General features: G+C 40.0%; 1 protein-coding gene across 1 annotated transcript in view; it reads left to right on the top strand.

Annotated features, from left to right (window-relative positions):
* Positions 1-23,044, top strand: part of Tango6 (transport and golgi organization 6 homolog) — a 161,633-nt gene that overhangs the window by 103,866 nt on the left and 34,723 nt on the right. Inside the window, exon 16 of the mRNA XM_051201471.1 lies at positions 18,826-18,977. Within this exon, the coding sequence (XP_051057428.1) occupies positions 18,826-18,977 (152 nt within the window). The remainder of the gene's footprint in view (positions 1-18,825; positions 18,978-23,044) is intronic.

The following is a 23,044-nucleotide window of genomic DNA, read 5'->3' as shown; positions in this document are numbered from 1 at the left end:
TAGGAGTTCTTGCCACACAAGGTTGAGGATTCGAGTTTCATTCCCAGGGCCCATGCGACATCAGATGTGATGGTGTGTCTGTAATACTGGTACTTCCACAGCAAGATGGGAGTGGACACAGGTGCATCCCTGGAAGCTCACAGGCCAGCAGCCTGCCATGCTCAGTGGTAAATAAAATAGCCTGTCTCCAACAAGATGGAGGGTGAGGACTGACACCTAAGGTTGTCCTGTGACCTCAACATAGGCATCATGACATACATGCCCCCCCACATATATACACTCACAGACACATAAGAAACATACATACAGAGACAAGTAGACACGTGTGTATACACACACACAGATCCTGCCAACTGTGATCTGGTCAGCATGGGTGTGGCTCAGCTCCATAAGTATTTATACTAATATAACTTGGGAACATTAATGTGGTCAAAGCTAAAAGCTGAAGCCTAGACTAATTCATTATTTTATTTTAATATGTATAAATAGATCTTTCCCATCCCCTAATTATATAGTAATTCATGGTCATTTCAGGTTATTTTGAAAATATTTGAAAGTATGAAAAAGAACGCTCATCATTTGCCAGGTAGAAGTAACCACATGGTTTAAAACTCTAATTTCCTAATAGATGCTAAGGGCTGGACCTAGGGCTTCTTGCATGCATGGGTTATACCTGAGCTATGGTGCCAGCCTTCAGTTTAGGTTTTAATGCTTTCTTTTCTCAGAATTATATCTATATTATATTCCTGTTTTCATCTAACCTTATTTTTTTATTTTATTTATTCTCTCTCTGTGTGTGTGTGAGAGAGAGAGAGAGAAAGAGAGAGGGAGAGAGAGAGCATGCAGTACTCCATTCTCTTCTTTGGGCACATAGGTCCCAGGGTTGTCAGGCTTAGCAGTAAATACCTCTACCTTCTGAGCCATCATGGAAGTCTGTTTTCTTCCTTCCTCCTTCCTGGCTTGTTTTCTCTTTCTTTTTCTTTTTAATGGGGTTTTGCAGTGTTGCCCAGGCTAGCCTTGAACTCTTGAGCTCAAGCTATCCATTCCTCAGGTTACAAATCGTGCACTCCCATGCCTAGCTCATGAGTGTCTTTCTATATCATTAAATGCCTTCCTGAAAATACAGTGATTAGCAGTTGTATTAACGGTTGAATGGACCATGATTTTATTTAGTTATTTTTTTAGGGAAGAATTCTCTAATTAGGCTGTTGCCAGTTTCTTTCTGATTACAAGGAGAATGCTGCTGATTTTTCTATTCACTCCCTTTAGTGAACCTTTGATTCCTTTTGCAGAATTGGCTCCTAGGTGAGAAATGATTAGGTTCAGTACATGTGTGCTTTTGAGACTCCTCTCTCTCTCTCATAAGTCTTCATTTTTAGGGCAAGATTTTCCTTCAGAAATGTGCATCTCAACAGCAACAAATGAGACTGCCAACGCCTCCCAGAGAAAACTTTTTTCATGCCTTCCAACTAAACTTCCAAACCCAGCGTTTGTCTCCAGCTCAGTGTGCCTTTGCTCCACAGTGAACCAGGGAACATGGGAGAGACAGGGATGGCTCATGAATGTGTGACTCAGTGAGAGCCTCTTGTCCTAGCAGCTGCAGTCTGGTAGTGTTGTCATGAAGCAGAAAAAAACAGCACTTCTTAATTATTTTTGGGTAGAATGTAGTCTTTTAATGAGCAAGCTCAGGCAAGTTCCTGTTTACAGTGTCAGACACTTCTGAAGAGGAGAATGAAATGGAAGGCCACAGTCACGCTGCTCCTCTGGAGTTTGCCTGTAGGACAGATCAGGAATCCAGATTTGAATGAGGATAGAGCAGAGGAGTCAATCACAGATCTTTGTTGGCATATACCATGGCAGGTGGAATTACCCAGAATCCTGAGGCAAAACAGTGTCTTCTCTTAAGACACTCTGTATTCCAGAAAAAGGGTGGGTCTGAGCTTTAGGGTGTATATCTAACTGTTGAAACTTGCAAAACTCCCTGTCAACCCCTTTCCATGTTGCAGGGTTGGATTTTATGTTTGGGGTTAGTAATCACTTTGCCCCTCAAAGTTCATTCAACTGATGAGCAACCTGGGATCCATGTCTATACCAGCCCATCCAGCTCCAGGATAAAGCCCATAATCTGGTTTTAGAAACCTATAATCTGTCCAGAGACTAGAGTATTCAGTTTCAGATCCTGCTCTGACTGACTACCCATCTTCCTCCAGCTAATTATAGAAAACAAAGGAAAATTAAACAGTCAACCTTCATATCCACATGTTCAGTTTCTGTTAATTCACCAACCATAGATCAAAAATACATTTTTAAAAACATTGTGTGCACTAAATATGTTTAAAAATGTTTCTTTTTTTGAAAATAGTTTATTTAAATTCATTTTATGTGCATTGGTTTGAAGGTGTTGGATCCTCTGGAATTGGAGTTACAGACAGTTGTGAGCTGCCATGTGGATGCTGGGATTTGAACTCAGGTTCTCTGGAAGAGCAGCCAGTGCTCTTAACCACTGAGCCAGCCCTATGAACTTTTTCTTATAATTATCCCCAAACAATAAAATAGAACAGCTATTTGTATTTACACTGCACTAGATATTATAAGCAATCTAGAGATGACTTAAAATATGTGGGAAGCTATGCGTAGGTTTTACAAGGGACTTTCTCTAATGCAGATTTTGAAACAGGGCCCTCAAAGATACAGAGAGACACCTGTAATTGGATTTGTCTAACAGGCTGTGAGAAATTCAAGTTGGGTTAGCCTGGTAATTAAGACAAGGGGGATGACTTTTAAGTAGCTACATAATAGTTTAAGGATGATGTGCCACAATTTGCACCAGCTATTCAACTAAAATTGTGACTTTTTTTCAAAGTGAAAGTTATTTATCATTTGCTTTGATTGCAAAGGCTAAAACTGTCTTGTTTTAAGAGATATGAAGCTGAGTGTGGTAGCACATACCTTTACTCCCAGCACTATGGAGACAAAGGCAGATATCTGCAGATTGCCCAGTCAACCTAATGAGTTCAGGATAGCCAGAGCTGCATACAGAGACCCTGTCTAAAACAATCACAACAAACAAATGGGGGGGGGGTGATACCAGAGGCTGGAGAAATGACTCAGGGGTTAAGCATACTGGCTGCTTTTCCAGAGGACCTGGGTTTTATGCCCAGTACCCCTTCCCATAGCAACTAACAACTGTCTATAACTCCAGTTCCAGTTGATCCTCTTTTGTGGCCTCAGTGGTCACTACATGCAAATGATACACAGATGTATGTGGAGGCAAACCACCCATACACAGTACATAAAAATAAATAAAATCTAAAAAAAAGAAAATATTTCAAAGGAGAAATAAAAATAGGCATAGCAATACACAGCTTTAATCCCAACACTTGAGAGGCAGAGGCAAGTAGATCTTTGAATTTGAGGCCAGGCTGGTCTACATAGCAAGTTTCAGCCCAGAAAGAGCTACATGGAAAGACCCTGTCTCAAAAAGGGAGACCCTTCTAGAAGGGAGGGAGGGAGGGAGGAAGAGAGGGAGGGAAGGAAGGAAGGGAGCTACAGTTTTGACCTAGTGGGTGGCCCAGTGGGGAAGTGCTTGCTTAGCATGTAGGAGACCCTGTGTTTTATTTCCAGTACAAAACAAACAAACAAAAAACCCAAAATATTAAGTGACCTGTATGACTAGTCAAAAGATGGTGAAGTAAATCACCTTTAGAAGTTTTTTGCATTAGGCTGATGAGAGGGCTCAATGCTTGCCTCCAAGTATGAGGATCTGCATGGTAGATGCATGACTGCCACATATGTGCTGTGGCATGCAAATGTATGCACACACACAAGTAAGTTTAACTTTAAATAAGTTAAGGAGTTCTTTGTTGTTTATGCTGTTTGTTTCTACAATGCTGTATTCGTTGAGCCTAAGGCCCTGTGTATTCTAAGATCCTCAGCCCTAAGGAATCTTATTCAAGATTTTACTCTCTCTCTCTCTCTCTCTCTCTCTCTCTCTCTCTCTCTCTCTCTCTCTCTCTCTCTCTCGTCTAATCAGGGCTCCTCTGCCTAGTTAAAAGTATAAAAAACAATCTTGCTAATAGCCTAGACTGCCTGTAAACTTATATTCCTCCTGCCTTCAATTCCTGAATGGTGGATTTTACAATCATACCTGGCACTGAGTTTTGTGTTTGTTTGGTTTTTTTTTTCTTTTAATTATTAGTATCTAGTAAGATTGATCATGAATTTTCAAACTTTGCTTGTATTAAGTAAGTGATTGATTTCCTAATGCTAAGCCATTGTATTCCTTGATAAATTCCACTTAGTCTAGTATACTACTAGTTTGTTTGATAGTATTTTGTTGCGTATTTGTGCTTTTTTTGTGAAAGGACCATGGTGTATAGTCTCAGACATTGTTTTGGGTTTGTTTTAGGGCAATTGCATCATCAAAATGTTAAGGAATTGGTTTCTGTTCTATTTCTTTAAAAAGATTTTGAACAGAGTTCATTGCTTATTCCTATCCCACCCTACCCCACCCCACCCCCTTTTTTTTTTTAACCAAGACAGGGTTTCTCTGTGTATCTCTAGCTGTTTTGGAACTCTATCTGTAGACCAGGCTGGCCTCAAATTCAGAGATCTGCTTGCCTCTGCCTCCCAAATGCTGAGATTAATTATAAAAATAAACTTCCCAGCTGTTTATTTCTAAATACTTTATATTTTGTAATCCTCAATGTGAGAGAATTTTTGTTGATGATTATTTTTTATTTGTCAAAACAGTTATATCACTCTGAAGCAGAGGCTGGTCTAAAATTCACTATGTACCTACTCCATGCTGGCAATCCTTCTGCCTCAGCCTCTTAAATTATGAAATTACAGGTGTAAAACATTATGCCCAGCTGGAAGTTTTTAAATTTCTTTTGCAGACATAAGACTAATCAGATTTTCTTTTAAGTCAGTTTTACTGATTAATGTCTCTAAAGGAATTTATCTACTATCTAAGTATTGAATTTACCTTAAAATCAATCCAGTACTCTCCCATCATTTTGGTGTTTATAGGCTTTACTGTGCTTTCCCTTGCTTCATTCTCAATGTTGGCAAATTTGAATATTCTTTTTTTTCTCTTTCAACATGGCCAGTCAGCTAAAGATGTGCCCTCCTTTTTAGAGAGCCAGCTTTTCAGTTTCATTAATTTCTCCAATTATTTTCTGTCTTTCTGCTTTATTGGTTTCTATCATGTATCTCTATTTCATTTTATTTTTATCACCTGTTATTGCAAAACAAATTACCTGAAAACATGATCAATTAAAGGAATAAATATTATGTCCCAGGTTCTGTAAAGTAGGAGCCTAGACAGGGCTTAGCTGAGTGCCTCTTTGTGGACAAGGAAGCTCAGCTGTAGAACCATCTGAAGAATTAGCTGAAGATAGAACCACTTTCAGTTTGACTTATTTTGTTGATAGGATTTGGTTTCAGGCTGTTGGACCAAAGTCCTCAGCTTTGTTTTATCATACATATATTGTGTTGTGGTCTGTTATGTGTATGTGTTTGGTGTCTGTATGATGCTGGGAGTATGCTTGTGATGTGCAGTTGTTAGTGTAGGTGTGTACACATGTGCATGCAGCTATACCCACTCATATATGTGGAGACAGAGGTAGGTGTTTGGTGATTTCCTCTCTCGATCTTCACTTTTTTTTTTAAAAGGGTCTTATGTAGCCCAGGCTGGCCTTGAACTTAGTATATATCTGAGACTGCCTTATTATTCTTTTTTTAAAAAGTATTTATTTTAATTATTTGTATATGCATGTGATATGTGCCATGTGAGTGCAGGTGCAGAGGCCAGAAGAAGGCACCAGGTCTGTTGGAATTACAGGCAGTTGTGAGAGTGCCCAGTGTGCTGGAAACTGAACTCAGGTCTTCTGCAAGAGCAATATATGTTTTCAGTTCCTGAGCTATCTTGCCAGCTCTTATTTCATTATTTTTAATCTCCACTTTTGGTTTACTGTAGCAAATAGTGTTGGGGATATATGACTAGATGGAGAGACAGCGGGGCCATACCACAGAAGATCTTGAAAGTTGGGCAGAATAATTTGGACTTGATTTGATGTGCATTTGGGAAACAACATAATGAAAGAGATTTAGGTGTGGATGTCAGGGACATGGAAGATGGATGAGAAAAAGGAGAATTTGGAGTCAGAGAGATAACTAGGAGGTTGTTGGCATGAAGAGTTTAGGATTTGACTAGAGGTATGTATTGAAAATGATTTTTTAAAAAAATAGCTATTCTAGAAGTTCAGAGAAAGAGCAAAGATGGCCATCATTTTGTTTAATATCTAATGGATATAGTTATAATCCATCCAACAGCAGTTGTTCTCAGAGGATATTGAAAGGCTCAAATGAACTTGGCATGGTGGCTCACACCTTTAATCCCAGCACTCAGGAGGCAGGCAGATCTTTGAGTTTGAGGCCTGCCAGGTCTACAAAGCAAGTTCTAGGATATCCATGCTGTTACAAAGAGGAACTCTATCTAGAAAAAACAAGAAAGGGCTGGGGAGAGAAAGACTCAAATGAAATGATATTATATGAAATCACTACATTACATGAGTATCATTACAGAGATGTACTTACTCCTATATTTACTCCCATTGTGGGACTTTCAGAGACCTAAGAGAAGAGGGCAGACCATCTGCTGTGGCAGCCATTGAGTAGATAAATAAGAATTTGATGTGTATGGGACTTAACGTTGGGTTGCATTTTGCCTTGTTAGGGGTATGCATGGTAACCCATATGCCATGCTCCCTTAAGTTTCTTTCTAGGCTCTTAACATTATGTAGAATAGACATAATCTCTCTGCTCCTTATCAGTAAAGTAGGAATAGTTACAGCAACTACCTGACTGGGCAGTTATAAAGTTAAACCAGATTATACATGTAAAGTGATTAGAACCAGTATCTTTTATGGTCAAGGTAGATAACTATGGCTTGATGTCTTGTTTTTGTGTGAGTGCATCACATTTCCTTATTCTCCCAGTAAGCAGCCCTCTATCACTGTGAAGTGTGTGATCATCCTGTCCGGCTCCAAGGTAAAAGCCAAACTAGAGCGTAAATTTCCTATCAGCTGCTGGGCTAATCATTTCAAATATGCATACTCACTTAACTCTTCAAATGATGTACAGTTGGTTTTGATTATTAGTCCTAAAATTACCAGTTTTAGAGAAAAGGTAACTGGTTCCAAGAATTAGTGACTTCCTTAGAATCAAACTGAATCTCTGAGATTCAATTAGAAAGATCCGGCCTTAACCAAAACTGATATGAAATGATATTTATTTGATTGGTTGGTTTTGTTTAGTTTTGTCCTAGGGACAGGATCTCACTTGGTAGCCCTGCCTGTCCTGGTAAAATTAGAAAATCAACTGCCTGATAATGGCATTAAGTTTTAAGGATAGAGTGTACATTGGTGACTACAGCAGCAACAAAGGATTTATTTTTGTAGCAAGAAAGAGATGAGGCTATATGTGTGGGAATGGTAGGGTTCCACAAACTGTGGCCCTTGAGCCAAATCTAGGTCATTGGCCACTTTCATACATCTTAAGAGTTGAGAATGAATTTCTTATTTTTAAATGGTTGAGGAGGGAGTGGTGAAAGAACAATCTTTTGTGTCATACTTTCAAAATTATGTTCAATGCAGATTGCCGTGTCCACAAATAAAGTTCCATCAAAACAATCTCATTCATTTGCATATTTTCTGTGGCTGCAAAGCTGAAAAGTATGGCAAGTGAAAGTGAATCAAGTCAGACACATTCACAGAAAAGGCCTGCTGACCCTTAGAGAGCCATTGCCAAATTCATAGTGCGTTTCTTTGGCAACCCTTCACTGTTTGCTTTTCAACAATTACTCATCTTTCTAAATTATTCCTGTGTTAGGTTTTTGTTTGTTCTCCCCATATAAAACTTTATATCCCACGTTCAGAAATGGAACCCTTACCTTTTATAATTTGATCTCTTTAGAGAGAGGTTGAGTAGGATTTGCAATTCTTGTCTTGAAATGACCAGCTGCATGAGTCACTGGTTGGAAGGTATCAGATGCCATTGGCAAGGCATCCTTTCTGTAAAGTTAACAAACTAATTGTACGTTCATGCTCCAGCAATTTATTCTTTTATTTTTATTTTTGGTGTTGTCATACTTGTTTTTTCAGCTCATTCCCTTATTCCAATTTAGACTCTGCTTCATTGTACATGTGAGATAATGTGGAACAGTTAAGCACCCAATTCACTCTTCTCTTTGCAAATTTTGCAGTAGACTTTGCATTTATTTTGATTGTTAAAATTGCAAAAGACTAAATCAAAGACCTGATTAAAAGACATTATTCCTCTAGGGAGAAAATACTATTTTTTTTTCTTATAGAACTTCATGTAGTTCTATTGATTTCTCAGCACTTAAAGATCTCTGTTGACTTTATTATGTGGATGGGTGGTTTGCTTGCATATGTGTCTGTACCTGCAGAGGCCAAAATAGGGCATCAGATACCTGGAACTGTTGTTACAGACCGTTGTGAGCTACAGTGTGGACACTGAGAATGGAACTCGGTCCTCTGGAAGAGCAGCCAGTGCTCTTTCTTGACTGCTGAGCCACCTTTCCAGTACCTCTGTTAATAATTTAAACATGCCAGGTGGTAGTACACGCCCTTAATCCCAGCACTCAGGAGGCAGAGGCAGGTGGATCTCTGTGAGTTTGAGGTCAGCATGGTCTACAGAGTGAGTTCCAGAACAGGCTCCAAAGCTACAGAGAAACCCTGTCTCAAAAAACAAACAAAAAAGTTTAAATGTAAAATTATAGTGTTGGACCATAGACTTTCTAATTTGTATTTGTCAATATGATAAACCTGGGTCTGGAGTTCAGTTGTAAAATGCTTCCTGCACAAACATGAGGATCTGAGTTTGGATCCCTGGTACTTATATAAAAGTCAGGTAAGACACATAGTTGTAACCCCAGCACTGGAGGACAATGTGCAGAGACAGATCTCAGGAGCTTGGCAGCATGGTGAACTCGGGGCCACTGAGAGACACTATCTCAAAAACTCAAATGAGAGCAATAGAAGAAGACACTTGACATCAACCTGTAGTCTCCACACATGCACACTCAGGTGAGTGCACCTATACATACACACGTGCAGCACAGACACACTGTTAAGAAGCTAACTCTTTGACATGCTTGGATGACTTTGAAAAGGTTATGTAGCAAATTAAATTCATTAAGTCATCTGAATAGTTTTAATACTTTCATCATCACAGAATGCAAAAAATCTTCATTCAAGTCTAGATTTTTCATCCTCTTTCATCTTTTAGAAAGACTTTTTATAAATCTGGACTTTTCCTTCTTGTGATCACATTTCTGGATTTTAAATTTTACCCTTGAAGAAATTTTCTGAGTCTGTTACTGCTTGGGGCCCTTTTCAGGAGAACAGATGGATCTGTTTGTCTTGTCTGTATAGTTTTCTCATTGCAAAGTTTCCATACATGGTAACTGTGCAGATTGAAGCCCATCTTGGGGGTCAGTGAGCTGTTGAAGTGGAATAATTAATTCAGTTAATACATAACTACAGCATCCTGGGCCCCTCCTGTTGAAACCTACAAGATATAGCACATTGGGTTGCCAAGAACCCACTGATAGAATTTCCTGTACATTGTTTGGCTCTGTCAAGAAGATATTTATCTCTGGTCTTATTTGCACCTCACTGCTCTCTGAAGAGAAGGAAAGAAAATATCCTTTTGCAAGTTGAAGTATGAGTTAGGGCCTCAGTCACTCCCTCGACACCTCATGTCCACTTCCGCCTTCTATCTTCCATTTAAAACTTTTCTGTACAAATCTTTATGTAGATCTGCATCACAAGAAAGTAATGTTTTCAAAAATTGTTCCATCTTCAAATCTTCCTCATTCTTCCACAGCTTATAAAAAGCAGGTTTTGTACTGGGACAAGGGCTATAGCTCAGTAGATAGAGTGCTTGCATAGTATGCATGACCCCCTGGATTCCATCCCCAGCACTATAGAAACTGGTTTGATGATGCCTGTCTGTGATCCCAGCACTCTGGAGGTGGAAGCAGGTCATCCTAAGCTAGCTAGAGATTTTTGAGACCCTGTCTGAAAACAAACAAACAAACAAAAACATTTGAAGCATTTATTAATGTGTAAATAACAGCTTCCTATTGTATTATCATAGGATTGTTTTGCATTTTTATTTAGTGGGCTGCCTGATCCAAGGGAATGGAGTTTGAATGGTTAACTAGAATCTGAACAGAGCAGTTAATAATGAACTCTTTGCCAGTCCATCACCTTAACCACTCAGCAACCTCATTAGTAGAAATATTTGGAAGGGAGCTAGAAGACTCAGCAATTAAGAGTGTATACTACTCTACCAGAGGTCCTGAGTTCCCAGTATCCTTGTCAGGAAGCTCATGACCACTTGTAGTCCCATTTCCAGAGACTCTGACTCCATTGGCAATTGCATACATGTACACAGACATTGTTCATATACACATAATTAAAATAACTTTTTAAGGAAATATTTTAAAGTAAGGTGTGTTCTCAGTGTCTTTAAAATATTTTTTTAATTTTTAAATATTTTTTTAATGATTTTATTCATATATCATGTATACAATGTTCTGTCTGCATGTATTCCTGCAGGCCAGAAGAGGGTGCTAGATCTCATTTCAGATGGTTGTGAGCCATCATGTGGTTGCTGGGAATTGAACTTAGGACCCCTGGAAGACCAGCTAGTGTTCTTAACCACTAAGCCATTTCTTCAGCCCCTTTAAAACATTCCTTTATTATTATTATTATTTATTTATTATTTTACATGTTGATCCCAGTTCCCTCTCCCTCCCTCCCTTTTACCCTCTCTGCCCTCTCACATGCACCCTAACCACCCTCCCATCCCCCCACCCCAATTCCATATGTAGGGGAATGCCATCCAGTTGGGGTCATGTAGATCTGACAGGTCATGTGAAGTAGGGACTAGGGCTTCTCTCCTGTCTCTAGATTAAGGCAGTTATCCCTTCATGGGGGATGTGTTCGCAAGGTCCTTTTGTGCACCAGGGATACATCCTGGCTCCACTGTCTGAGGTCCCTTAGATTGCTCAGTCCTTCTGGCTGAGACCCATATTCAGGGGGGCCTGAGTCAGTCCCATGCTGGCTTCCCAGCTATCAGTCTGGGGGCCCGTCAGCTCCTCCTTGTTCAGGAAAGCTGTCTGTATGTGTTTCTGCAGCCTGGTCTTGTCCTCTCCATCTGCATCTGCATTCTTGATAGAGTACTGGTACCAACAGCAGTCTTATTTCTGGGCTGCATTGCCCCAACCTATTTTAACTTCTACATGTTTAATGCCTTGGCCCACAGGGATTTTGCCATGGTCTCACTGAAGGGCTGTCAAAGTATGCATATGATTTGCATCTATAATCATCTTTTCTATGGTAGTTCACATGATGAAGCTCTAAGATGCAGTGAGATAGTCAGGAGTGAGCCTGGAAATCTTCCTATGGTTCAGGATCACCTCTTGGTTATATTACCTTACAAAAGAAGATGGCAGGATGAATGGAAAAGTAGCAGATCAACTGCTGTAGGGAAAAGAGTGGGGCCTGACATGCAGACAACAGTAGGGGTAATCCAACCAGGAACTACCCAGCATTCCTGCTCAGGACCTCTGGTAGAGTAGGATTGTGACCTGTCTGCCTGACAAGCCCCGTCAAGACAGAGCATGGCTTTAGCAGTCACGCTCCATGGTGCCCTCCCTGCACATCAATACATGGCTTCACCAGTTTTCAGAAGGCCATTTACCAGTACTCTCCTCTGGTTAGGTAATCAGAGTGTTTAGTCTTGAAACTAAGAAAGAAGGGAACAGGTAATTAATACTTTTGAAAATAAGAGCTGGGGAATCTTTTGTTCTCTTCATCCTAGAATAAGTAGGATCCCAGCCCTTCCTCTACTGTTAAGTGGCAGTTCTGTGTCTGACCATGAACTAAAGGCCCCTGCTCCCATTGTGCCCTGTTGTTTATGTTCTATTCTCGACTTGAGCACCGCTTCTCTCCTACCCATGCCTTATAAAGTTAAACAAAGTAATATGAAGATTATAAGGACCTTGAAATGTCAGAGATATGGAGTAGTCAGTTGGCCACGTTCGTGCCCTTTGTTTTAGAGCGGAAGTTCCTGCTGTTCTTAATGGGGAGCCAAGTAAATGTCCATGTGGCAGGAGAAAGCCCTCTGCCTGGGAACCAGAGTCGGCCTTTCCATAGCTGGTGACCTAGGAGCAACCTCTTTTCAAGTTTTCTTTAGTCATTTGTGACACAAGGCTGTAATAATTTTTCCCTCCTACCTCAAAATTGTAGTTCCTTAAACAAGTGATGGGCACACTGGTCTCCTGTAGCTGAAACAGCCTCCATGCTCACGGCATTGTTTCACTAGTGTCTGGCCGTCACTGTGCCTATGTGCTCCATATGATCCACATATTTATCAGCAGCAGTGAAAAGGAAAGGAATGAAATCGGAAGTGATTTCCCTTGAGCCACGGAACATTCAAGGCCAAAAAGTGATTGTTAATAGATCAGAAGTTACCCATGTTTTTTTAAAAATGATGAATTCCATCGAAAGTTAATTGCATTTAAATTGTTTAATTTTCTAAATGGCTTTCAAAGAGGAAATCTTGCCTGTTAGATATGCCATGTTGAGCTGATTTTTCTCGTGACCTTGACAGAACTGCAATCTGTTTACACTGGGACGCATGGCAACAAGTCGGTTTATGGTAGCATGGACAGAAGCTGCAGGTGACAGATCAGATCTTATCACATCTCCTGTTGGCCGCTTTGGATCAGCAGGAGTGTTCTGAGATGTCACGTGGCCCAGCAGGCGACCCTGTGCCTGGGGATTTGCTAATTCCTAAACTAAAGGGCTGAGGAAAAGAACTTCCTTTTTGCAGCTACTGACTTAGTAATGTGAAACACGTGTAGTTTTGACTATTTTACATCTTAGATGGGCAAGTTCAACGCAGGATTAACTCTTCTCCACTTTCTTTTTGCTATGTACTTAATTTTTTACCTACTAAAGTAATTTCTTTTTATGAAGTTGTTTAAATTCCTCCCTAATTTCCTTGGATATGCAGCTGTTTATTTCTTAGTGAGGTGATTGCTGACTTTTGGGGAAGAAAGGGAATGGCAGATAACCAAATGTTGTTATCATTTCCTGAAGTAAAGGCCCATAGAGCTAGACTGTGACAGATGGGCTGACCAGGACCTACCCAGGCTTTGCTGTGTTCACCTCCCTTGAGCTGTTTGGACATGCCAGAGGGAAAGATGGCACCTTTCCAGCTTCGGCTTCCCAGGTATCTTTCCAGTCTGTAGCTGATGTCTGTGGAAAGTATTTTCTGAAAGTAATGGTGGGAAATGCATTCTTCATAAAACCATAGACATGCATATTGTTAAGACAAAGATAATAGTGGATGTTTGCCTGGTCAGGGGCACTTGTGTGCCATTGTCCAGACAAAAGGTCTGGAAAGGTCTTAGAGATGGTAACTCAAAGTTCAACTGAAGGGAGCATCTCATCCAGGTGAAGGGGAAGAAAGAAAGGAAAGCCCCTCTGGATGGGGTAAGTGTGCTGTTGTTGTGAAGTAGACACCAAGGAAAAACAGTGGGTATCTTAGGGCCCCAATTTCATCTTACAATTAAATGAGTTGGCATGTAGGTTTGAACTATACCCCAGTATATAACCTGTCCTCCTAAGCTGCTAATGGAAATAGTGGGTTTTTGTTTTTTAAGTAAATCAGTAGGTGTCTAAAGATGACTTAGCTTTTTTGGAATGTGTGTGTGTGTGTAAGAGAGAGAGAGAAAATGTGCAAATAGAATCATGCTGGACATCAAGATATTGACTCAGTTAAAATTTTCCTTAAACAAAGGAAAAATTACTGAGTTTAATTTTTCTTTTATTGGATATTAGTTTAGGTAACTTGGAAACCACTTTACTAATAAGTGTTGGAGTCAAGATATAAAACATTTTAAGAGAGACTAGATAGGTGGCTCAGTTCATAAGAATGCTTGCTGCTCTTGAAGAGGATACAAATTCAGTTTCCAGCACCCACATGGTGGCTCAAAACCACCTGTAACTCCAAATCCAGGGGATTCAGCTACTCTTCTGGACTTCAAGGTAAATATACGTATACTCAGACACTCATATACATATAATTTTAAAATAATAAAAATAAACCTTTAAATATAATATAAAAATACTAAGTTTCTTAGTTTTGGCAATTTACATTTCTGGGTTTTGTATTATAAGCTGTGAAACTGACACAGATGTACTCTACAGTTTAAGAAGTTAGTTTGACATCGTGCCAGTCAGAATGGTTTTGGCTGCGTGTAATAAAAATTACCATGAACAGGTTTCAAAAGGAGTCAGCTTCCACCTATGACACAAAGTCTAGCTGGGTAATTCCTCAGCTCAGTGACATCATCCAAGGCCAGATTTCTTTCATCTTTCTGCTCTGCCACCTTTACTTTTTAGGTCTTATCCTTTAGTGTCTTTAAGACCATATAGTTTGAATGTCCTTGTATGCATTTTCTGTCTTTCAAAAGACTTTCCTTCACACCCTATTGTCCAGAACTGGTCATATCATATGCCCTTGCGTAAGCCAGTTAACACAGAGCTGTGTCCACTATCATTCATTCACTCAAACCAATGGAGACTGCATGGAGTCACAAAGGAAGGGAATGAAAACTGGGTACTTGGACAGAATTAGAGTGCTGTTTCCAAGGAAGAATGGAAGCATATCAGCAATACACATAACAACATTGGACACATTGAAATGTCCAAATTAAGAATGCCTAATATAGATTTTTTTTTTTTAAATCAGGGTTTTTCTATTTAGCCCTGGCTGTCCTGGAACTTATTCTGTAGATCAGACTGGCCTGGGACTTACAAAATCATCCACTTATCTCTGCCTCCCGAGTGGTGGGTGTGTATACCATCACTGCCCAGTGAAGGCTGTGTTCTTAGATTGTGTACATTCATTTTGTCCTCCATAGAAACCTGGTCACAGTCAATTCTACCTAGAGACTGAGATACAAGCACTCTTGAGATCTCAGTCACATGGCATGGTAGGAGCAAGAGAAAGAAAAGATTAGTTAGCACCAACTAGAGCCCCCAGAAAGTCCCCTACTAAGACCAAATTTAAGCAAAGATTTGACAAATGTAATATACATGAAACAATGTGGCAAGTGGCCAGAGCAAGCTGACTGGGTACAGTGCAGAGTCTTGAGGTGCTGACCCACAGAGACTTCTGGTTCTGAGGCATAGGTGGTGATGGGTTGGTGGAGAGTACAGTTGGTTGTTCATTTGGAAAGGAATTGGGAAACTCAGGTAAGGGCAGCAGTTTATGTAAGTCAAATGCTATGCTATAGCTTTGTTAATGTACTGAGAGTGCACATGACTTTGGCAGAAGGTAAGTGTAAACAACCATATGACTTCTATAAATGTAATATGAGCATTACTTATCAGTCTGTTACCATAGTTGAATGGTAGGAATACGGCTTCTGTAGTTCGTTCTCTCCTTCATTTTCCCCCTCTACCCTCATGTGGCTTTCCCTTCAAGTCTGTTCATCTGAGAGCTTTGGGTGAGCACTTACCCTGGCTCTCAACAACCCCACTTGAGCTCTGTTGTTCTTCATAGGGTTGGTTTCTGCTGGAAATTTTATTTAGGGCTTATTACATTTTTTAAGATTTTAATTTTATTTTTAATTATGTAGGTATGTGCACAAGAGTGCAGGTGCCCACAGAGGCCAGAAGAAGGGTTTTAGACCCCCTTGAGGTGGAATCACTGGCAGTTGTGAGCTACCTGATGTGGGTGCTGGGACCTGAAGCCAGGTCCCTTGGAAGAGCTATACATACTTTTAACCACTGGGCCTCTCTCTGCCCTGATCATGCTATATTATTTAAGAACATAATTATGATATTGTTGGTGTCCACTTAAGATTTGCTGCATCAGGGTTAGGAATGTGGCTCAGTGGTAGAGTGCTTGCCTGGCACGTGTGAAACCTTAGTTTAATTATCAACACTACCTCTGCCCACCCATCCTGCCCCCAAAGAGATTTGCTGGCTAAATTGATGAGACACTCCTTAGTACTCTTTCAGTTTTTCTCTAAATTTTTGTTCCTTGTTTTATTGGATAATGAGAGCTATGTTCTGTTTTCCTTTTTTGACTTGGCTACCAACATTACTAAATTAAATTTTGATTTCATTTACAATAACTATGCTTAGCTTGAAGTCTGCATCCTCACTTACTGTGGAGTTGTAAAGTATTTTAGGGCTGCAGATGTAGCTCAGTGGTGGGAAGTTGCTGAGTATATACAGAACCCTAGGCTTGATCTCCACATAAAGCTGGGCATGGTATACATTTCTGCAATTCCAGCACTTGGGAAGAAGATCTAGGAAAATCAGAAGTTCGTGGTCATTCTCAACTATTTAGGGAGTTTGAGGCCAGCCTGGACTCTCTGCCCTGTCTCAAAAAAAAAAAAAAAAAATGTTTTTTAATGATGCCTGATTTCAGTGTTATCTATTGTCAGTTGTCTCAAATCCTTATTGTAACAAATGAACAATGAATAATAGTGAGTGAACTGAGTAATGAGTAACAGAGAGAAAAGGCATACCAGGAACACCATGCTGTCAGGTTGAGTGAAATGATACTACTCTGGGTTGGAGAGTGGTAAATATTGGCTGCTCTTCTAGAGGACCTGAGTTCAAGTTTTAAAACCCACATGGTGGCTCACAACCATCTGTAACTCTAGTTCCAGAGGATCTGACACCCTCTTCTGGCCTCCATACACATGGTGCACAGACATCCATGCAGGCAAAACACTCTTATCCATAAAATAAAATAATGCTGTTGCTGCTGATGGTGGTGGTAGTGGTGGTGGTGATGATGATGTTTCTTTTTTGTAAATGTAATTGATCTCAGTACCTAAGACAGTGCCTGTAATATAGTACATGCTTAATAAATATTTTATAACTTAACAAATTAGGTTGGGATGTAACTTCATGGTAGAATGCACAAGGCTCTGAGTTTGATCCCTAGCACTGAATAAATTAAGGAATCAGGTAGGGTGACACAGCTCTGTACTCCCAGCATGTGGCAAGTAGAGCCAGAAGGATCAGGAGGTCAAGACCAGTCTTTGCTATATGGCAAGATTGAGGGCAGCCTGGAATATGTGAGACTGTCTTAAAAAAAAGCCAAAAAACTAATAATAATATAATGGGCTGGAAAGATGGCTTTGTGGTTAAGAGTGCCTGCTGCCCTTCTAATAGGCCTAAGTTGAGTTCCTAGCGCCCACAGCAGGTGGTTCACAACCTCCTGAGACTCCAGCTCCAGAGGATCTGATGCCTTTTTCTGGCCTAATACATGGTACGCATATATACATACACATGATCTTTTAATTTTAAGTTTAAATATAAAAATAATAAACTATGCTGCCTTACATCTATAAGAAGCTCAGCAGCACTGCCATTACTCTGAAGCCAGCTGGGCTACATCATGAGTTCCAGACCAACCCAAACTATAGTAAAGCCCTAACTATAGTAGTAATAACAATAAACTAGTAACCAATTAACTTAGCATGTATTTTCTTTACCATTTATTTTGATTTTAAGTCTCTGAATTATTAACCACTAATTTGGTTCTCATATGTTCAGTCTTTCTAGCCTGCAATTTCTCTTCCTTTTGTATTTCCAGACTTCTTTTATTTTCTTGTGCCTTTCTTCTAGACAAAGAACCTACTTGCTTTACCTACACAAACTCTTACGACAGGACTTAGGAATGTTGCCTCCTCTTTACTGGGACTCTTAGCTCTCATTCTCCTTTAACTAAACTAAATGACTCACAAACCCACAGATTTGTACCCAGAAGAATCATCTTGTCTCACTGGTTCATCTCTACTATGTTCAAAGAAGGGAAGTGTATTGCCCAAGGTCACACTATTAAGTGGAGCAGAGACCAAACTAGAACCCAACTCTGGATCTATAGTACACTCTATAGAATGAGAAAAGTAGAAGAGTATATCTTCTTTCTAATTGCAAATATCTTAAATGCAATATATTATAGGACTTAAATATCAAACAGCCTGTTTGATCTCAGCTATGTTTATTTTCTTTATTCTTTGAACAACTTTTTTTTTTTTTAAAGTCTCATGTGTCCCAAGTGTCCTTGAACTTGCTATGTAGTTGAAGATCACCTTGAACTTTTGGTCTTCCTGCCTCTTCTGAGAGCTAGGATTACAGGTCTCCACCACCCTGAGTTTAAACCAGTTAGGCAAGCACTTTACCAGCTGAGCTCCATCCCCAGCCTTGAGTATATTCTGTTTTTCTGTGCTGAAAATAGACTGTGGCTGAGTCATCACTGAGTCTGTGTTGATGTTAACAGGGCAGAGTAAGACTTAGAACCTCATGGAATGTATTAGGTCTACAGTGGTCAGCACTTGTCTATTTGAACTGCCATCTAAACTTCTTAAAGGCTAAGGATGATGCTTTATTAATTTTTATATCTAGAGAACATTAGCATATCTAACAAAGAGAAGTCTCAATGTATATCGTAGTCTGCCTTGAAGCTGACTGTGGAGTTCAAGCTGATTTTGAACACGAGAACTTTCTTCAGTCTCCCAAGTACTATGCTACAGGTGTGAGCCACCATGCCCAGCTCTGTGAGTGACTTTTAGTGGTTATATATGTCCACTGGAAAGTAAGGCATCATGCAGTATGCCATGATTTTATCTCTAGTCCTTCACTAAAGAGCTGAAATGTAAAGGATTTTTATTTTTTATTTTTTCTACAGGGGACATGGTCTCAAAATACCGAGAACCTTTGATCCATACATTCCTGCGGGGAGTGAAAGATCCAGATGCTATACACAGGGCCAGCAGCTTAGCCAACCTGGGAGAGCTGTGCCAGCACCTGGACTTCCTGCTGGGCCCCGTGGTTCATGAGGTGCTGTATGCTGACTCCATCCCCAGAATTTGTTTTGCTGAGACTGTGATAAAGTGTGGGATCTTGAGTCAGGAGATAGATGTGTGGTCTTGTTCCATCTGCTGCTGCCTCCCTCTGAGACTGGACCAGTCAGTTATTTAACCTCTCTAGGCTGTAGGCTGTCCTAGCATACTCCCTCTACTCAATTTAGTTCATTTTTGAATTTTATTTATTTTTAAATAGTATGTAAAGTAATGGGTTTCATTGTGAGATTTTTGCATACTTTTGTTAACCCATTGCCCCTTCCCCCGTCCCCGAAGCCTCTTCCTCCTTCATTCATCCCTCTTGTACATTCTATCATGTATATCTGTTGCTCCCTCTTTTTTCTTCTATTTTTCCTTTTCTGTACCCTCCCCAATACCTTTTTTTTTTTTTTTTACCTTTCATGGTCCTTCTAATTTCATGATTTCTACACACATGCACACACAGACAGGGAGAAAGAGAGATAAATACACATGCATGTATGTGCACACATGAACATACATGCACACACATACAGGAACACATATATAAAAATAAAATATCTGGAACTTGATCAGTAGGCCAGGCGACCTCGAACTCAGAGATTCACCTGCCTCTGCCTCCCCAGTGCTGGGACATCTAGACTGTGTCTGCTTCCTAGCTGTAGTGGATAGTAGAGCAATAAACATATATGTGCTAGTAGTCCCTTGGGGATCATATCAATTATTGATTTTTTATTAGTGTATATGTTTGATGTAATGACTCATTGCCTTTAATTTCCCTATTTGTTTAATATTGAAACAAATTGAAAGATATATATTGAAAGATTTCTTTCAGATTGAGCATCCCTCCAAAATCCAAAATGTTAATACCCTTTCAAACGCCTTTAATCCCAGCATTTGGGTGGCAGAAGCAAGTGTATCTCTGTGAAGCCAGCCTGGTCTACAGAGTGAGTTCCAGGACAGCTAGATCTGTAACACAGAGAAACTCTGACTCAAAACAAACAAACAAAAACAAACAAAATGTTAACGTCAAAACAATGTCACAACTAGAAAATTTTCTATACTATGAAACTTGGTACAATTCATAAAATTACATGAAATGTTGTATAGAACCAGGTGATCGTGGCACTTACCTTTAGTCCTAACACTCAGGAGTCAGAAACAGTAGAATCGATGAGTTTGAGGCCAGCCTAGTCTACAAAGCAGTTTCAGGACAGCCAGGATTACACAGAGAAACCCTGTCTTGGGGTGGTGGTGGGGGGTGGACTGAGGGTGGTGTATAGAATTACTTTCTGGCCAGATATGTAAAAGTTATATGAAATATAACTAAATTTCATATTTGGATAACATGTTATGTATATGCAAATTTTCCACAAAAAACTCTGGACTCCACAACAGTTTGGTCCCAAATATTTCAGAAGAGAGGCATGGAATCTGTCATTAGAATCTCCAGTTCTAAGTTCCTCACCTTTACTTAAAAACGATTAGGGCATTGTTATAAAGATTCTGATGCAGCTGTGGAAGGTGGGCTAGATTTGTGAGTTATTGTTTTGTTTTTGTTTTTGTTTTTGTTTTGAGGCTGAATTTCTCTTGTGTAGTTGATAGTATATCTTGTAGACAACAGGAAGTCAACTGAGACACTGGGCAGCATCCTGAGTATAGGAAACCTGAAAGTCTGCCTTCACAGTAATACACTTTCTCCAACAAGGCCTACTCCATACCTACTCCACAAAGCCACACCTCCTAATAGTGCCTGTCCCTATGAGATTATGGGGCCCAGTTACATTCAAACCACCAGTCTCTTGTCCTTTCTGGAGACACACCAATATGTTGACAAAAGCAAACTGCCAAGCCCTCTTGGAAATGGGAAACTAGGGCCCAGCTTTACCCTAGTTAACCAGTTCACCTGAGCTAATGATTTAGACTCTGAATTTAGTAGTATCTATTTGTTTAATCTTGAAAATGGGATTAAAATACCTACGATGTGGGATTGTTACAGTGATCTTTAGGTGATGTCTGTGCTTCATGTAATGATCTATTGAACAGTTTTTATTGTGAGCCTACTACATGCTCAAGCAGTTTTTTCCTAATACATCTTATTCATCAAAATACACAATGGTTGTTATCTTCACAGAGATGCTATTCTAAGAGGAGATGGACAGTAAAAAAAGTGCACAGTTGACTGATGGAACTGACTATCACTTGTTATCCTCTGACCTCTACATGTACACCATGGCATACAAGCATTTATGCACTATACACACACACACACACACACACGTAAAAACTATTTAAAATAAATAATAAATTGTTGAAAAGAATGTACATATTAATTAGTATACTGTGAGTTAAAAATAAATGTTCTGAAAAAAGTTACTTTTTTTCTTTGTGATGAAAAATACCTCCTAACAAAGCAACTGAGGGAGGGTTTATTCTGGCTCACAGTTCAAGGCTCACAGTGTGGGAGAGTCACTGCAGCAGGAGCATGAGGCAGCTGCAGCCAGGAAAGCAAAGGGAGAGTGCTTGTGCTCAGCTTGCTTTTATTCTCTGTTTTCCTTCTGTCTAGGGTCCCATCCAGAGAAATGGTGCCACCCACATGCAGGTCCTCTCAAGGAAGCTAATCCAGAAATTCCCTCACAAACAGGCCCAGAGTTTTGTTTCCATGGTGATTCTAAACTACCTCAAGTTGACAATAGTGATTAGCTATCACACCACAAAAGCTCTCACTAGGGAGATGATATTTGAGTATTATAAGCAATTTGTTTTTCTTTATTTACGCTTTTCACTAAGGAAGGCCTTGATCATTTGGAGTAGGCTGATGGTGACATTGATGGAGATGAGCAGCGAAGAAATGAAATCTCCAAACCCACCCCAGTGACACACTTTCTCCAGCCAGGCCACACACGCTCTAACAAGGCCACACTTCCATAGTGCCACTCCCTATGAGCCTGTGGGGACATTTTCATTCAAAGCCCACACATGGCTAGGCAGCTTCTCTCTGAATTTGATGTGTGGACATAGGATGCTGCCCCACTTTAAGCCTATACTTTTGAGCTACTTTTATTCCAAAACTTTTCCTGATTATTAATTAAATGCAAATGTCATCATTGTTATCCTGCTCCTGCTCTTCCTTCTCCTACAGTGCTGAAGATCAAATCCAGGGCTTTGCATAGACCTAGCCAGACATTCTACTACTGAGCTACATCCCCAAAGCTCAGAACCATTCTTCATTCACTTTCTCATACCCTCCAGTATCTATCATAGTTCTTGGCATGTAGCAGGTACTATGTTATCTGATTGATGGCAAATGCAGATGATGGTAAGGCTATCTGGAAAGACTAGTTCTACGTGTTTAAAAGATAGTCATAATAGCAAGCACTTAATGCCTTATATGCTTATATATGTCAACGAATCTAGTGCTAACAGAGGAAATGGAGGCATGGAAAGACTAAATAAGTTGCCAAGGTATGCAGGTAGCACGTGGCAAGACAGGGATTTGAATGTGGGTAGTTAGTTCCAGAATTTACTCCCTTTACTATGTTTTCTGTATTGTCTCATGATGTTTTTGGCCTTTGTGTCTTGAAACTGAAGTGTATTGCCATTTGCAAAAAGCCACAGTCAGGAAGGATCATGCAGCTCTTTCCTTAATAGGGCCTGATTTGGGCAGAAAAACTTCAGACAGCAATATATTCCCTCTGATTTGAAAAACTAGGTGTTCCCCTCGAATATAATTTCTGCCTCCTCCTTTTAAATGTCCTTATGTGGCATCCCATGCTTGCCTTGTCATCATTGCCAAATCAGGTACCTTAGGTGGACTACAAGTTCGAACATGCTTGGAGACCTGCCAGCTTTAGTGTTGTCATCCACTGAGCCCTTCTGTACTCAGACTATTTTACATGGAAAGAGTGGGGGATCTTTGATGTGTGTGTGGGAGAGGGGTGAGTATGAGCGTAACGGGGATTAAACCCAGAACCTTGTATATGCTAGGCAAGTATTCTCCCACTGAGCTGTATTCCCAGCCCTTGGTTTTTGAGACTGCTAGAACTTGGATTACAGATATGCTCC

This window comes from Phodopus roborovskii, unplaced genomic scaffold (assembly GCF_943737965.1).
Source record: "Phodopus roborovskii unplaced genomic scaffold, PHOROB, whole genome shotgun sequence".
Lineage (NCBI taxonomy): Eukaryota > Metazoa > Chordata > Mammalia > Rodentia > Cricetidae > Phodopus > Phodopus roborovskii.
The sequence above is the reverse complement of the archived record's forward strand: the minus strand, read 5'-3'. Positions and strand labels throughout refer to the sequence as shown.